The following is an 18,232-nucleotide window of genomic DNA, read 5'->3' as shown; positions in this document are numbered from 1 at the left end:
CTGGAAATGCCACTCGTGTAACTTCTCCTGTATTCAAAATTGACATATTGAAGTCTGTAACGTTCCTTCCCTGGTGGATTACTCCGTTGTTCAAAGTTTTACTTAGGCGCCAATCAAGCAAATACTTGATGCAAAACTTCACATTACAAAAAGTTTGCCCGGTTCAAGCTCTGTGCCAAGTCGTGGGAACGCACAGAAAAATCATGGGAGCCAATCATAACACAGCGACGCGACTAGAATTCATTACGATTTTATTGAATAAAAAAAATCAAATCCGTTAACATAATCTATTGCTCACTAGCAAGTCCATTACAATTTAATTTCTAAACGGCCGTAAATTGTGAGCTAATTCTGCTTAACACTAACTAACACACGCGCAGTTACAAAAATGTCAGTAGTGTGCACACATTTTCTTCACTTATCTTCTTTCTCAGCCAAGCCAAGTCCCACGTCGCTGGTTAGGAACTGCTGACGAATTGCACGTGGACTCCGACTAAAACCGACCACCGTTGTTGGTGCTGTGGCGGATGGATGAGCACATAAATCATCCTCATGACTCAATATGGCAAGAAAATTCATGCTTTCATCGGTTTATCACTGGATCTAGACAGCTATCACTTACTGGAGGAGCTACTAGTGTAACTGTATTTAAAATTGACATATTGCCTGATTTTCTCAAAATTGCACGCGGCGAACCCTTCATGAAAGGTACCGCCGCGCTTCCAGCACCCCGTTTACTTGATTCTTATGGGTGAATAGCATTGCGGTGTATCGTTTGCCGCGGCCGTACCTTTCGACAGTCATTCGCCGCGTGAAGTTTTGTGCAAGTACCCATTTGGGAACATTACAAACGCCGCGCAGTGTATCATATCCAGAAAATCTGACAATAATAAAGTCGTCGCAGAGGTCGTATATCATTGTTGAACGGTTTTCGTCGTACAGCTCCCCCCAGCCTGTTCCGTGGGAGTTAAAATCTCCCAAGAGCAACCGTTGTTCGAGCATAACCGAGCAGATGTGCAAAAGATCTCTATGAGATATCGCGGTGTTAGGAGGAAGATATATCGAGGCGATACTGAGGGCTTTTCCTCGAATTAGTCACCTGACATGCGACAGCTTCGGTGCCTTCGGCGCAAGATCGACTCTGTAGAAGGAGTGCGGTTTTACTTGCATTCACACTGCTGGCAGCATTCAACGGTTCTGGCAGCACACACTGGACTAATGCTACGTTTTGACAGGGCAAATGAATTGAACAACTCAGTTGAATTCAATTGACTTGCCAAAAGTTGAACATGTTCAACTTTCTTTTCGTTCATGTGAATTGAATTAAGGTGTTCACACGTTCAGTTCGCGTTCGATTCAAGCGACTTGCTCAATTCACTTGCTTTGTCTAAACGTAGCATAAAGGTTCCCCCAAACACACGCGACGCGACAGTCGCGACGCGATTCTATCGCTTGGCGACAGCGATTCTGTCGCCGTTAATATGGAAGCGTAAATAGAACATTGCCTGCAGCGACCCAACGATATAATCACGGCGACTAGTTGTCGCCGTCGCGGCGATGAAATCGCTTAGGTCTGGGGGAGCCTTAATGGTTACTCGCCGGTGGCGCGATCGAAGCCAAGCACGTTGTTGTTCGTGTCGCACTCAACCCTGCAACTGGGCGGAGGATGGCGGCACGGCAGTGTCTGCGTTGGTGGAGGCGCACGATGGATGATGATTGTGATGGGACTGTCAGCGTGGACGATGATGCCTGCGCCTGATGGGTATACCCCGTTAGGCATAAGTACGTTAGGCATAAGTACGTTAGGCATAACGGATGATAGGCATAATGTACGTTAGGCATAATGGACGTTAGGCATAAAATGATCCAAAGAACAGCCTTTTATATAAAGAAGGCAGAATTATGCCAAACGTCCATTTTGCCTAACGTACATTATGCCTAACGTACTTATGCCTAACGTCGCGGACCCCGCCTGATGACGATGGACGCCGATGAAGTTGCAAAATTATGCGTTTTTTTTTGCAAAAATCGACGGTAACTCGAATGGCTACTTAATATTAAGCACCACTTCCAATCAACCACTTGGATTCACAAAATGTTCGGTAGAAAACTTGAACTTGAAAAAAAACGAAGAAGAAACCGACCGTACGCGGATTTACAACTGTCTCGCACGGATGCTCGACGTGGAATGTGTAAAGTTTTTTGTTATTTCCTGTGGGGTTTATGCGCCTTCTTGAATTAGGCAACATTTGGCTGGCTCAAACGGGAATTTCCCCATCACACATTACTTTATTAAGTTGTGCCGCGTTGTAGTGAAATATTTCGTAGATTGTGTACTGATAAATATTCTTCAACATTCTCACTCCAATTGCTTATGGATTTCCATCTCAATTTTAGTTTTCCACGATTATTTGAATTCCACTCGTCATATGAGGAAACACAATGTAAACAGTTCTACAAGCGGAAAATGCGCACACCAATCATGGTCTTCAAGCCCATGATGGGTATTTGGTCTTTAAACTTTGTGGGTGACTATAAATAACCTAGTTAAAGCAATGAATAACGGAACATCCTGATCGATTTTTTGTTTGCATTTTCTTGATAAGTACACTCAGCGAACTGGACTAGCGAAATTCATAACTGGCGCCTTATGAAGCTTCGACTGAATATTCTACCAACAGTGCTTTTTATACGCAGTTACCTTCCCAAGGAAAGGAAAGTGCTGCGTACCATCTATGGTGGGGTGCAGATGGCGGACGGTACGTGGAGGAGGCGAATGAACCACGAATTGTATCAGCTGTTGGGAGAACCATCCATCGTTCACACCGCGAAAATCGGACGACTGCGATGGGCCGGGCACGTAGCCAGAATGTCGGACAGTAACCCGGTGAAAATGGTTCTCGACAACGATCCGACGGGCACAAGAAGGCGAGGTGCGCAGCGGGCAAGGTGGATCGATCAGGTGGAAGATGACTTGCGGACCCTCCGTAGACTGCGTGGTTGGCGACGTGTAGCCATGGACCGAGCCGAATGGAGAAGACTCTTATATACCGCACAGGCCACTTCGGCCTTAGTCTGAATAAATAAATAATACCTTCCCAAGCCTTCAAGCGTCGATGGGCGTGTGGTCTACATACCGGCCTCCCGATCCCGACGTCCGTGGTTCGAACCCAGTCTGCTGCACTTTACTTTTTTTTAAATGAAAATCATCGTTCATAAGGCAACATATTGAAATTCATACCGATTCCTTGTGGCAAATTTTCATAAGGCGTTTGATTGGAAATCATGCGTCCAGTTTCCTCAGTGTAAGCCATCCATAATGCACAGCCTACTTCTTATTTCTACAATCCTTCTTATCACACATTACTATAGGTTTAAATAGATACATTAGGCTCCATAAGTCAGATAAAAAAGATAATAAATAGGGTTACTGCTCCTGGACTTCATCTCATAGCTCCGATATTGGTCCTACGAAAAACAAAGCAATGAAAAGGTATTTGATTTGTTTATTATTTTTGTGATTTTTTTCAGCAGTGAGCATGCATGTTAGCAAAAAGAAGCGACGAAATTGGTGCCGTATTTCTTTGTTTCGCGATGAGATGAATATATGTACAGTGAGATTGAAAACGGAACAGTTCCCCTACATATTTAAATTACTTCACTGGTCTGGCTGGTCCCAAATTCAACCAACGAATAACAATTAACTTCCAAAAATCCTCTACAATTAAATTTTCCTTCAATACCTATGATGAAGTTGAAGACTGATAGACCCCCTCTCGGGACAGCTTTCCAGCATTACTTCGGGGGGTTAGGCAGTGTACTCATTCATCCTGGCACTCACACCATTTGAGACTTACTTGGATGCTCACTCTAACATTCCACTGTCATGCCTCGATGAGTCAATAGCGTAACTGCCTACGCTAAGACACTCCCCGTGCACCACGTGTGCTTAACTGTGGGTGTGTGGAATCAACCCACTACCACCCTGCCGCCGAAGCAGCTTCTCCAAATTTCACTCGCCCCATATGAGTCTTGGATGCACTCGCTCTACTGACGAAGTAGCCCACTCGCTACCCTACCGAAGAGACGGGGACATAGGGAGGGACTGTCCCCATGCACCTTGGGGGTTTTGGTACGTCATATTGTCAGCTTTAGAGTTGAAGCGAGCCTGACGATTAGACCGGATTTACACCGTTACGAACTACTTCAGAGTATCCATATCTCAGCGTAACGGACTAAATTGGAGTGTGAGAATTTCCGCCTACAAAGTGATGTTCCAAATCATCCCACATCGCCTGTCACTAATTGTGAATGAGTTCCCCGGCAGACGTTGTCCTGCATAGTAGGCGAAAATGCGCGTTATGAACTGCCCATGTAAAATGCCCATACGATTCTTAATTTTAGTTTTTCACGATTTACTCAACTTTATTCATGATTTTCGCATAGGGAAAAATCATATAAACCCGTCGGAAACGATAACGAACATATTTGCTGAAGAAATGAAAAAAAATCCATCCATCCGTTTTTTAGTTATGCGGATACGAACACAGACCATTTCATTTTTATTATATAGAAGATTAAGCCTCTCACGCAAGGGCCTCGTGTCATCGACTATCATTTGTAGGGACATACACAGAAATCTTCTCATGAATAAGTGGAATGTATCCACCTGTTGATAAATCAGTATAGTGGCATTGAATGGAATACTTATACTAGGTTTTAACTTCCTGAAGAGCTTTATAGATAAAAATTAGCTACTTCAACTGAAAAACTAACATGTTTCACAGACATGTGCATTATGCACAAAACATTTTTGATAACGTTTAATAACGCCTAATTCAACATAGTATAACGTTGCGCTGTCATTAAAATTGCATGAAAGTGCGATAAATGTACACATGGATAGATGGTGTTTTGTAGTTTGTCAGTGGTATTAAAATTTATTTACAAATTTCGTAAACACAGTTTTGGTTCTACAAAAATGGGTACAGAAATCAAATCAGTGTATGTATAATTTTCTGAATTATTTTAAAACCTGTTTATAATCAATTCAAATACTTCTAGTCCAAGCGATGATCCGAATAACTACTGTCGGCTATGCTTCGCCGATCGCAATTTGGTGACACTGCATAGATCCAACGAATCACCTCGGCAATATCTGTTGAATGAAATATTTATCTGTACCGGCATTGAGATCGAAGCGTCCGAGACTCGACCGTGCTCCATTTGTTGGAGATGCGCCGTGGCGGTTGAAGATTTTCAATTGTTTCGCAAAAGGTGTTTGGCGAACGATGCCATAGTTCGTAGCAAGTACTCAAGGACGACCGTTCGTCAGAATAAGGATGAGTGGTTCGTATCAATACCAGCATCGGAACGTCCGCTTGATTCGAATGATGGTGAAAGCGAAATCAAGTCTGAGTCAGAATCGATGATTCCGCAAGTGGAATCAGGTAGTAGTTGTGATAAATACTCCAGTAGAGAAGAGGGGGATGAATTATCCACAGAAGATACACAATCCACGAAGTTTGCTCCACCCACGTGTCATTTATGTAGCCAACTATTCACTTCACGACAGACATTATACGTTCATGTCAGAGAGCAGCATTCCGGCGATCGTCGACTACATAAGTGCGGAGTATGTCAGGCAACATTCAAGCGGAAGGGTCATTTGGAGGATCATATGTCTTCCCATACTGGGGAGTGTAGATATTCTTGTAAGCACTGCGAAGCAAAATTTACTAGACCAAAAACACTCATGCGTCATCGCAAATCCTGCAGCAAGGAACATCCTCTGAATACGCAACCATTGAAACGCCAATCACCGCTTACGGAAGGTCAGTTCCAGTGCGAATTTTGCCCAAAATCATTCAAACACAGACCGTCGTTGAACTTCCACATCAAGAGCCACTACGAATTGTTGCCGTACGGGTGTGAATTGTGTGATGCGCGGTTTGTCAATGACAAGGGGCTGCTTATACACAGGGGAAAGTACCATGCGAATGTGCCAAATGAAGGAACACCCGCCAGAAAAACGTCACCTGCTCCAATGCAGCCAAAAACAGGTGTTCAATGCGCATATTGCCCTCGGCGCTTCAAGGAACAACGTTATTTAACACAGCATATTAAATTCATACACACCGCGAGAGGCGATGATGTAGATGATCAGGAAAAAGGCGATTCTGCAATGGCAGAGGGGTATGCTTCGGAGCAAGACCAAGATGATGACAATATGGAAGCTGTAACGATTAAGTTTGAAGTTGAGGAAAATGATTCGAATTTTGAAGAAATCATGTATTAATTTTATTGTTATTATATGTTGAACTTTTAGCATGTAAATTTTCTTTGGAATAAAAATGTACAAAACAAATAGTATTACTTTCGTAATCGACTCATCGTAACACGATATTGATTTTATCCCCAGGATAGTCGACAAAATTTCCAGCCCCAAATTTTTTAAACCGGACCGGGAAATGAACCCAGGATTGCCTAAGAACGATCACAATTGCACAGGGAACCAATGGATGGAAGCATGGGATTTGCTCTCCAACCTAAATGTGCACAGTCTGAGATCTAGTATTTTAAATGGTCAATATCGACGCAAAGTTACTCTGTACTCTAAGGTTTTATATTTAGAACAAGGTATTTCCGGACAAAAATGTAGGAATACATAAGCGTTATGAAAACCTTCGAAGTGAAATAGGCTTCTCAAAATTGTCGGACACATTAGTCGAGTGACATGCAGATGACAATTTACAATTTATTGGTACAGCACAGGCCACCCCGGCCTTAGTTTTTATGAACAAAATTTTTATTTGTTTGAACAAAAATAATATTTTTTAGAAGTGGATGAAAACTTAATACTTGAAATATTCCGTACTGCAGCTTGAGGTACCTACCCCCGATTTTTTCGCTGTAAATGAAAATAAAAGCAACCCATAAGATATATGAAAACAAACCCTAATACTAACGACATATAAGACTCTCCAAAAAGTTGTCTGAAATTTTCGTTATTCCATGAAATTTTCCAATTTAAATTAATTATTATAATAATTTAATTTATACAATGAATCCCGTGGTGAATTTAAAATTCATCATACTTTTTTCTATTTCCATTTTCAAAAGTCCAAATCTTGCGGAATAACTTTCGAACAGTGCTAAAATTTAGGTCGATTGTTCAGCATAAATAAGCAAATAGTTCTACCATTATACCACCACTATGTGCGTAAAATTTTTTCAACTCGTGCTCTTGAAAAATTACTATAAAAAACCCAGAATAATCCACCTAGTGGTGATGGTGCCTTTCTCGTGTATCATAAAATATTACGAGAAAAGCACATAAGAGAGGTAAAAAATGCACTTTTGGGAGATATATTCAGTAAATTCCATCAATTTACATTTATTTGCATTCATTTGAATGCATTGCAGCAATTTTTGGAGAAATTGGGAGAAATGGAGAAAAAACATTTTTTTTAATAACTTCGGAATGGGCCAATTTTTTATAGCGAAAAATTAGGCAGGATTCTGCGTCGATGTTGCAAGCAAATCGGATAAGGCTAAGTACAAAAAAGTGTGTCTCATAGTTTTTTATACACACACATACATACATACATACACACATACAGACATCACCTCTATTCGTCGAGCTGAGTCGATTGGTATATAACACTATGGATCTGAGAGCCTTCTATCAAAAGTTTGGTTTTAGAGTGATCCTATAGCCTTTACGTATACTTAGTATACGAGAAAGGCAAAATACGTGGTTTCCAAGATGGCCGATTTGTCGATTCGTTGTATAATCACTTAAATTTTATACATCAAGAAGCTTCATACAAAACTTTGAGGCCTTCCGAGCCTTTTAAGAGGAGGATTCCGAGCCTCTTGAAAGGAGGTTTCCGGAACTTTTAAATTCTAGATTTAGCTTGGAATCATATTCTTAACATCTTATTCAACGTTTTGTTTCGATCGGGTAGATTTTATTGGACATTTTTTCATTTGTTAATAAAAGGACATTTTGTCCTGTTGATCTTAATCCCACAGCCTCTCACACACTTTGCTGGCTGGGGTGGTCAGAATTCAAAAGTCTTTGATTTACGTATCGTCAAACATACTGTGTATAAAAATAGACAATTACCTAAACTTCATCAATAAGTTTTCATTGGAATTGTAATACATCCGTCACTACGCATTTTTGTCCGAGGTGCCTCAGGTACCCCAGGTTGAGAACTGCTGCTTTACTGGAACAACATGAGCTATGAATTAGAAAAAAGTTTACCAATTTCGGTAGAATCGAAATAATGTGCCAAAACATTTGTAATTTTTTGGAATACCTAATATTTGTAATATATTTTATCAAGCTTAGAATATCTGTTCAAATGCGTATATTTCTGGTGACAAAATCAAAAGTTTATTCGTTTTCGAAAAAGTTCGTTTGAGCAGACACATTTAAACATATATTTGGATTGATCTTGGGAATGATATATGTAGTTCAATCATCGTTCAACCATAAAATTATAATCACCAAATTTACTCTATCTTGTATGCTTCCATGCGTTAGAATAAGTCACGCAGTAAAACAAACTTTTATGCAAGTTCCTCATAATACATCAGCTTGTTTATGTATTTTCAGATGGTGTGGCAGTTCTGTATAGCTTTTTAACTTTGATTGCCTTCAATATGAGCGTTCTGTTTTGTCAATTTTAGGACAAAGTGACGAAGGGTTTTACTAACAATAATGAGTGTTGCTACAAAATCTGTGTATGGTTTCAGTATTTGATTTGTCCATATTTATATTTCAAATATTAAAAACTTTTTCTCACTTTCAGTCCAAGTGATAACCCTAATGACTACTGCCGGTTATGTTTCTCAAGTCGAAACTTGGTTGCTCTTTTTCAATATGATGAAGAACTTCGTCAAGCTTTGTTAGATGAAGTTTTAAAACTCACCGGTATTAAAATCGAGGTCAGCGAAAATCAACCATGTTCTATTTGCTGGAGATGTGCCGTGGCAGTGGAAGATTTCCAGACGTTCCGGAAAAAGTGTTTGGAAAACGATGCCATTATCCAACGCAACGACTTGACCACATCTGTCCGGCATGGTCAGGATGAGTGGGTCATATCTATACCAGTCTCAGAGGTACCACCAGAAGTGAACGAAGAAGATAATGAAGATAAAGAGCTGGTGGAACCGTTGGAGCCAAAAGGCAAAAGACGTGCCAGTAAACGTAACTACGGAAAATTTTCCAGCAAAAAGATGGACGAACTAAATACGGGTGAATCACAAACCGCGAATTCTACCACATGTCATTTGTGCAAGCACGAATTTGTCTCACGTCCATCGTTGTATGCGCACTTCAAGGAGCAACATTCGGAACGAGGCAGACCTCATAAATGTAATGTGTGCCAAGCGACCTTCAAGCGAAAAAGTCATTTAGTGGATCATGTCGCATCGCACAGTGGTGAAGCCAAATATGATTGCCATGATTGTGGAACGACGTATTCAAAAGCAAAATCACTCATACGTCATCGCAGATCATGCCACCATGAACCTTTAGCGAGCACTAAGAAGGTAAACCGCCAGACAGCTTCCACAGAGGGTCAGTTCCAGTGCATGTATTGTCCGAAATCGTTCAAACACCGATCGTCGATGAATTTCCACATCAAGACCCACAATGAATTGCTTCCCTTCGTGTGCGTATTGTGCGAGGCTCGTTTCGCCAACAAGAAAGGAATGTTAGTACATAGAGGCAAGTACCACCCGAGTCCACTTGATGCCTTCAAGGAAGTTTCACCGTCCTCCTTGGAACCGAAGAAAAATGTGCAGTGTAAGATATGTAGTCGGAGCTTTGAAAAAAATAATTACTTGACACAGCACATGAAGTTTATGCATCCAAACGAGTGTGGCGATCTGATCGAACAGGAAAATGACGATTTGCCGGAAGGGGAGGAAAATGCTAGTGATGAGGTGGAAGCCGCTGCAGTGAAGGTCGAAGTAGAGGATGACCATTCGGCGTCATAAAATGAAAACGAATGATTAATTTGAGTAACACATTATTGTCGTGTATTCACAGACCTGAACAATAGATTTATGTACTGCATAAAAAATAAATATTAAAATGTAACAAAAATCAAAAAAAACTTCTCGGATATGGTAAAGAATGTTTGGAAAATCTTCAAAATTTGCTGGATTTTTTGTTGCCTCTTCAAATTATAACTTTTGGGCAAAAAAATCCGATGAGAGGGAGAAACAATAAAAAACCGGCCTTAATATGTTATGAAGAAAAGAAGGAAGCCCATACAATGTATTGGAGTTACTGTTATTTAGGGTAACTGTTCCATTTTCCATCTCACTGAGCATATATTCATCTCATCGCAAAACAGAGAAAGATAGCACCAATCTTGTCGTTTCTTTTTGCTAACATGCGTGTTCACTGCTGAAAAAAACGCAAAAATAAAAAAAATCATATTCCTTTTCATTGCTTTGTTTTTGATGGGATGGAAATGGAAGCTATAAGATGAAGTGCCGAACCATTCCCCTATATCTCTACAACCAGGCCACGAATGTTTTCACCAGTAGTGTTGACCTGTACTGCTGCCAAAATAATTTCAATTCAGTAAGTGTAACTAAGAGAGGATTTTCTGAACGTCGTGTAAATCCGTAAAAAAATTGCACGCCAGAGCCACACGAGCGCGCGCACTGAAAATTCATTGGAGTACATTTTCAGTGCGCGCGCTCCTATGACGTAGACGTGCATTTTTTTACGTTTAGTAAATTTAAATTTCCTTCTATAAGTTGCACGTACTGAATCAAGATTTTAAAATCATTTAGATCAGGCCTGTCCAACCTTTTCAAGCCACGGGTAAATTCTTAGAATTCACACTTGCTGGCGGGCCAGGAAATTTTTTGTATATAATTTTTTAAATATTTTCAAAAAACATATATTTTTTTTCATTTTCTAGAAAAACTGAACGAGCTTCGTTTCGCCTACAATTGTTTTTTTCTCTGATTAGTTCTCGAGTTATTCAGAAATTTTATATATCATTCGTAAGGGATCCCTCGGGAGGAAGGGGTCTAGAATTTTTTTTAAGAACCTTCCCCGGCCCGAAAACCCCTGCATACAAATTTTTACGCCGATCGGTTCAGTAGTTTCCGAGTCTATAAGGGTCAGACAGACAGAAATTCATTTTTATGTGTGTAGATTTTGTTTTCGTCGTTGCATTAGAGATCCATTTGAAATATTAAACTAATTTATTCACACCGTTTACCGGATGTTAAAAATTGGAAATTTCGATACTTTATCAGTATATTGAACAGATGATGAACTGTTTTCAACAGGATGAGAGAAATGTTCCGTATTTCAAGTCATTGAGATGTTTGGCTTCGTATGTGGTGGTTCGTATCAATACCAGCATCGGAACGTCCGCTTGATTCGAATGATGGTGAAAGCGAAATCAAGTCTGAGTCAGAATCGATGATTCCGCAAGTGGAATCAGGTAGTAGTTGTGATAAATACTCCAGTAGAGAAGAGGGGGATGAATTATCCACAGAAGATACACAATCCACGAAGTTTGCTCCACCCACGTGTCATTTATGTAGCCAACTATTCACTTCACGACAGACATTATACGTTCATGTCAGAGAGCAGCATTCCGGCGATCGTCGACTACATAAGTGCGGAGTATGTCAGGCAACATTCAAGCGGAAGGGTCATTTGGAGGATCATATGTCTTCCCATACTGGGGAGTGTAGATATTCTTGTAAGCACTGCGAAGCAAAATTTACTAGACCAAAAACACTCATGCGTCATCGCAAATCCTGCAGCAAGGAACATCCTCTGAATACGCAACCATTGAAACGCCAATCACCGCTTACGGAGGGTCAGTTCCAGTGCGAATTTTGCCCAAAATCCTTCAAACACAGACCGTCGTTGAACTTCCACATCAAGAGCCACTACGAATTGTTGCCGTACGGGTGTGAATTGTGTGATGCGCGGTTTGTCAATGACAAGGGGCTGCTTATACACAGGGGAAAGTACCATGCGAATGTGCCAAATGAAGGAACACCCGCCAGAAAAACGTCACCTGCTCCAATGCAGCCAAAAACAGGTGTTCAATGCGCATATTGCCCTCGGCGCTTCAAGGAACAACGTTATTTAACACAGCATATTAAATTCATACACACCGCGAAAAGCGATGATGTAGATGATCAGGAAAAAGGCGATTCTTCAATGGCAGAGGGGTGTGCTTCGGAGCAAGACCAAGATGATGACAATATGGAAGCTGTAACGATTAAGTTTGAAGTTGAGGAAAATGATTCGAATTTTGAAGAAATCATGTATTAATTTTATTGTTATTATATGTTGAACTTTTAGCATGTAAATTTTTTTTTGGAATAAAAAATGTACAAAACAAATAGTATTACTTTCGTAATCGACTCATCGTAACACGATGTTGATTTTATTCCCAGGAAAGTCGACAAAATTTCCAGAATTCCCCAAATTTTTTAAACCGGACCGGGAAATGAACCCAGGATGGCCTAAGAACGATCACAATTGCACAGGGAACCAATGAATGGAAGCATGGGATTTCCTCTCCAACCTAAATGTGCACAGTCCGAGATCTAGTATTTTAAATGGTCAATATTGACGCGATGTTACTCTGTACTCTAAGGTTTTATATTTAGAACAAGATATTTCCGGACAAAAATGTAGGAATACATAAGCGTTATGAAATCCTTCGAAGTGAAATAGGCTTCTCAAAAGTGTCGGACACATAAGTCGAGTGACATGCAGCTGACAATTTACAATTTATTGGTACAGCACAGGCCACCCCGGCCTTAGTTTTTATGAACAAAATTTTTATTTGTTTGAACAAAAATAATATTTTTTAGAAGTGGATGAAAACTTAATACTTGAAATATTCCGTACTGCAGCTTGAGGTACCTACCTCCGATTTTTCGTTGTAAATGAAAATAAAAGCAACCCATAAGATATATGAAATCAAACCTGAATACTAACGGCATATAAGACTCTCCAAAAGTTGTCTGAAATTTTCGTTATTCCATGAAATTTTCCAATTTAAATTAATTATTATAATAATTTAATTTATACAATGAATCCCGTGGTGAATTTAAAATTCATCAAATGTTTTTCTATTCCTATTTCCAAAAGTCCAAATCTTGCGGAATAATTTTCGTACAGTGCTAAAATTTAAGTCGATTGTTCAGCATAAATAAGCAAATGATTCTACCATTGTACCACCACTATGTGCGTAATGATTTTTTCAACTCGTGCTCTTGAAAAATTACTATAAAAAACCCAGAATAATCCACCTAGTGGTGATGGTGCCTTTCTCGTGTATCATAAAATATTACGAGAAAAGCACATAAGAGAGGTAAAAATGCACTTTTGGGAGATATATTCAGTAAATTCCATCAATTTACATTTATTTGCATTCATTTGAATGCATTGCAGCAATTTTGAGTCATTTTTCGATTTTGATTTGTTTTTCTTGGTAGAAATGGAGAAAAACAATTTTTTGATAACTCCGGAATGGGCCAATTTTTTATAGCGAAAAATTAGGCAGGATTCTGCGTCGATGTTGCAAGCAAATCGGATAAGGCTAAGTACAAAAGGTGCGTCTCAAAGTTTTTATACACACACATACATACATACATACACATACAGACATCACCTTTATTCGTCGAGCTGAGTCGATTGGTATATAACACTATGGATCTGAGAGCCTTCTATCAAAAGTTTGGTTTTAGAGTGATCCTATAGCCTTTACGTATACTTAGTATACGAGAAAGGCAAAATACGTGGTTTCCAAGATGGCCGATTTGTCGATTCGTTGTATAATCACTTAAATTGTATACATCAAGAAGCTTCATACAAAACTTTTAGGCCTTCCGAGCCTTTTAAGAGGAGGATTCCGAGCCTCTTGAAAGGAGGTTTCCGGAACTTTTAAATTCTAGATTTAGCTTGGAATCATATTCTTAACATCTTATTCAACGTTTTGTTTCGATCGGGTAGATTTTATTGGAAATTTTTTTTTTTCATTTGTTAATAAAAGGACATTTTGTCCTGTTGATCTTGTGTCCCACAGCCTTTCACACACTTTGCTGGCTGGGGTGGTCAGGATTCAAAAGTCTTTGATTTACGTATCGTCATACATACTGTGTATAAAAATAGACAATTACCTAAACTTCATCAATAAGTTTTCATTGGAATTGTAATACATCCGTCACTACGCATTTTTGTCCGAGGTGCCTCAGGTACCCCAGGTTGAGAACTGCTGCTTTACTGGAACAACATGAGCTATGAATTAGAAAAAAGTTTACCAATTTCGGTAGAATCGAAATAATGTGCCAAAACATTTGTAATTTTTTGGTATACCTAATATTTGTAATATATTTTATCAAGCTTAGAATATCTGTTCAAATGCGTATATTTCTGGTGACAAAATCAAAAGTTTATTCGTTTTCGAAAAAGTTCGTTTGAGCAGACACATTTAAACATATATTTGAATTGATCTTTGGAATGGTATAGTTCAATCATCGTTCAACCATAAAAAATAATCACCAAATTTACTCTATCTTCCATGCGTTAGAATAAGTCACGCAGTAAAACAAACTTTTATGCAAGTTCCTCATAATACATCAGCTTGTTTATGTATTTTCAGATGGTGTGGCAGTTCTGTATAGCTTTTTAACTTTGATTGCCTTCAATATGAGCGTTCTGTTTTGTCAATTTTAGGACAAAGTGACGAAGGGTTTTACTAACAATAATGAGTGTTGCTACAAAATCTGTGTATGGTTTCAGTATTTGATTTGTCCATATTTATATTTCAAATATTAAAAACTTTTTCTCACTTTCAGTCCAAGTGATAACCCTAATGACTACTGCCGGTTATGTTTCTCAAGTCGAAACTTGGTTGCTCTTTTTCAATATGATGAAGAACTTCGTCAAGCTTTGTTAGATGAAGTTTTAAAACTCACCGGTATTAAAATCGAGGTCAGCGAAAATCAACCATGTTCTATTTGCTGGAGATGTGCCGTGGCAGTGGAAGATTTCCAGACGTTCCGGAAAAAGTGTTTGGAAAACGATGCCATTATCCAACGCAACGACTTGACCACATCTGTCCGGCATGGTCAGGATGAGTGGGTCATATCTATACCAGTCTCAGAGGTACCACCAGAAGTGAACGAAGAAGATAATGAAGATAAAGAGCTGGTGGAACCGTTGGAGCCAAAAGGCAAAAGACGTGCCAGTAAACGTAACTACGGAAAATTTTCCAGCAAAAGATGGACGAATTAAATACGGGTGAATCACAAACCGCTAATTCTACCACATGTCATTTGTGCAAGCACGAATTTGTCTCACGTCCATCGTTGTATGCGCACTTCAAGGAGCAACATTCGGAACGAGGCAGACCTCATAAATGTAATGTGTGCCAAGCGACCTTCAAGCGAAAAGTCATTTAGTGGATCATGTCGCATCGCACAGTGGTGAAGCCAAATATGATTGCCATGATTGTGGAACGACGTATTCAAAAGCAAAATCACTCATACGTCATCGCAGATCATGCCACCATGAACCTTTAGCAAGCACTAAGAAGGTAAACCGCCAGACAGCTTCCACAGAGGGTCAGTTCCAGTGCATGTATTGTCCGAAATCGTTCAAACACCGATCGTCGATGAATTTCCACATCAAGACCCACAATGAATTGCTTCCCTTCGTGTGCGTATTGTGCGAGGCTCGTTTCGCCAACAAGAAAGGAATGTTAGTACATAGAGGCAAGTACCACCCGAGTCCACTTGATGCCTTCAAGGAAGTTTCACCGTCCTCCTTGGAACCGAAGAAAAATGTGCAGTGTAAGATATGTAGTCGGAGCTTTGAAAAAAATAATTACTTGACACAGCACATGAAGTTTATGCATCCAAACGAGTGTGGCGATCTGATCGAACAGGAAAATGACGATTTGCCGGAAGGGGAGGAAAATGCTAGTGATGAGGTGGAAGCCGCTGCAGTGAAGGTCGAAGTAGAGGATGACCATTCGGCGTCATAAAATGAAAAGGAATGAATAATTTGAATAACACATTATTGTCCTGTATTCACAGACCGGAACAATAGTTTTATGCACTGCATAAAAATAAATATTAAAATGTAAAAAAATCGAAAAACTTCTCGGATATGGTAAAGAATGTTTGGAAAATCTTCAAAATTTGCTGGATTTTTTGTTGCCTCTTCAAATTATAACTTTTGGGCAAAAAAATCCGATGAGAGGGAGAAACAATAAGAAACCGGCCTTAATATGTTATGAAGAAAAGAAGCCCATACGATGTATTGGAGTTATTGTTATTTAGGGCAACTGTTCCATTTTCCATCTCACTGAACAATTCATTTCATCGCAAAACAGAGAAATATAGCACCAATCTTGTCGTTTCTTTTTGCTAACATGCGTGCTCACTGCTGAAAAAATCGCAAAAAAAATCTTTTCATTGCTTTGTTTTTGATGGGATGGAAATGGAAGCTATAAGATGAAGTGCCGAACCATTCCCCTATATCTCTACAACCAGGCCACGAATGTTTTCACCAGTAGTGTTGACCTATACTGCTGCAAAAATAATTTTAATTCAGTAAGTGTAACTAAGAGAGGATTTTCTAAACGTCGTGAAAATCCGTAAAAAAAATGCAAGCCAGAGCCAAACGAGCGCGCGCACTGAAAATTCATTGGAGCGCATTTTCAGTGCGCGCGCTCCTATGACGTAGACGTGCATTTTTTACGTTTAGAAAATTTAAATTTCCTTCTATAAGTTGCACGTACTGAATCAAGATTTTAAAATCATTTAGATCAGGCCTGTCCAACCTTTTCAAGCCACGGGTAAATTCTTAGAATTCACACTTGCTGGCGGGCCAGGAAATTTTTTGTATATAATTTTTTAAATATTTTCAAAAAACATATATTTTTTTTCATTTTCTAGAAAAACTGAACGAGCTTCGTTTCGCCTACAATTGATTTTTTCTCTGATTAGTTCTCGAGTTATTCAGAAATTTTGTATATCATTCGTAAGGGATCCCTCGGGAGGAGGGGTCTAGAATTTTTTTTAAGAACCTTCCCCGGCCCCGAAAACCCCTGCATACATTTTTTTACGCCGGTCGGTTCAGTAGTTTCCGAGTCTATAAGGGTCAGACAGACAGAAATTCATTTTTATGTGTGTAGATTTTGTTTTCGTCGTTGCATTAGAGATCCATTTGCAATATTAAACTAATTTATTCACACCGTTTAACGGATGTTAAAAATTGGAAATTTCGATACTTCATCAGTATATTGAACAGATGATGAACTGTTTTCAACAGGATGACAGAAATGTACCATATTTCAAGTCATTGAGATGTTTGGCGATATTTGCTAGAAAAGCCAAGTCACTCATCTATTCAGGATCATTCAGCCCGGGCATTGGTTTTCCTTTATCTTGTAGAAATAGTGCCATTTTCTTTTCGAAAAGAATAAAATCTCTCCATGATGGTACCAAGTTAGTTGTTCCCTGCATTGGGAATAAAGTTGCCAATTTTTCTTTCATTCAAAAATGACCATGAAGATAGCCACCTTTGCCACGTTTTTCACGACGGTATTTTCATCGCTTGCGAGAGAGTAGCATATAAGGCTTTTTCACGTTACGTTGCTTTCAAATCTTCTGCGAGAACTAAGTCTTTTACTCTTCATCGTGTTCCGCGCAAACTATGTTACAGAAGGAGGCTGTTTCTTTAGGAGACGATGTCAACAAAAACAGAAATACATTCCTTAACAAGTTCTCCGTCCTGGAAAAAAAATCATCCGTGTTGCCAAAATCTTGCTAACAGCAAAACTGACCCGCACTGCATTTTCTGACTTCGTATTAGCTCGAGTGAAAGAAGTTTGTTGCTTCTATAATCATAATTGTACCAATACTTTGAATCAATAATTGGAAATTTAAATTGAAACCTTTGAAATTCTATCAACTTTTGTTTCCTACCTGGACCCTTTCAAATATCATATTTCATAGAATGATTCAGATTTTATTCCTTCAATGCAGCAAAACTTTCCCAACAAATTAAGCAAACGGCTTTTCTTTTTTCAACGTGAACATAAACTACTTCGACCAATCTTTATTGAAAACGCGATGTTCCACATCAACCTTTTGTGTCTTGGGGTCGCTTATGCAATCATTTCAAATTGTGTAAAATACTCTTTTT

General features: G+C 39.3%; 4 protein-coding genes across 4 annotated transcripts; all 4 read left to right on the top strand.

Annotated features, from left to right (window-relative positions):
* The first annotated feature begins 4,868 nt into the window (after positions 1-4,868).
* LOC134215772 (zinc finger protein 699-like) lies at positions 4,869-6,367 on the top strand. The gene is made up of 2 exons (XM_062694891.1): positions 4,869-5,004; positions 5,065-6,367. Exons 1-2 carry the CDS (start codon positions 4,907-4,909, stop codon positions 6,296-6,298), a joined length of 1,332 nt encoding a protein of 443 aa, XP_062550875.1. The 5' UTR covers positions 4,869-4,906; the 3' UTR covers positions 6,299-6,367.
* A 2,253-nt stretch (positions 6,368-8,620) lies between these two features.
* LOC134215771 (zinc finger and SCAN domain-containing protein 26-like) lies at positions 8,621-10,111 on the top strand. Its single transcript, XM_062694890.1, has 2 exons — positions 8,621-8,754; positions 8,823-10,111. Exons 1-2 carry the CDS (start codon positions 8,732-8,734, stop codon positions 10,012-10,014), a joined length of 1,215 nt encoding a protein of 404 aa, XP_062550874.1. The 5' UTR covers positions 8,621-8,731; the 3' UTR covers positions 10,015-10,111.
* A 1,280-nt stretch (positions 10,112-11,391) lies between these two features.
* Positions 11,392-12,384, top strand: LOC134215769 (oocyte zinc finger protein XlCOF19-like). The gene has a single exon (XM_062694889.1). The coding sequence runs from the start codon at positions 11,468-11,470 to the stop codon at positions 12,335-12,337; it is 870 nt and encodes a 289-aa protein (XP_062550873.1). The 5' UTR covers positions 11,392-11,467; the 3' UTR covers positions 12,338-12,384.
* A 2,284-nt stretch (positions 12,385-14,668) lies between these two features.
* On the top strand, positions 14,669-16,170 carry LOC134215768 (zinc finger and SCAN domain-containing protein 26-like). The gene is given in 4 exon segments (XM_062694888.1): positions 14,669-14,806; positions 14,875-15,275; positions 15,278-15,469; positions 15,472-16,170. Coding segments are annotated over 4 exon segments (1,209 nt in total). The 5' UTR covers positions 14,669-14,783; the 3' UTR covers positions 16,065-16,170.
* Positions 16,171-18,232: the final 2,062 nt, after the last annotated feature.

Source organism: Armigeres subalbatus, chromosome 2, assembly GCF_024139115.2.
Source record: "Armigeres subalbatus isolate Guangzhou_Male chromosome 2, GZ_Asu_2, whole genome shotgun sequence".
Taxonomy (NCBI): Eukaryota; Metazoa; Arthropoda; class Insecta; order Diptera; family Culicidae; genus Armigeres; species Armigeres subalbatus.
Note: the sequence above shows the minus strand (reverse complement) of the source record. Positions and strands in the feature narration are given on the sequence as shown.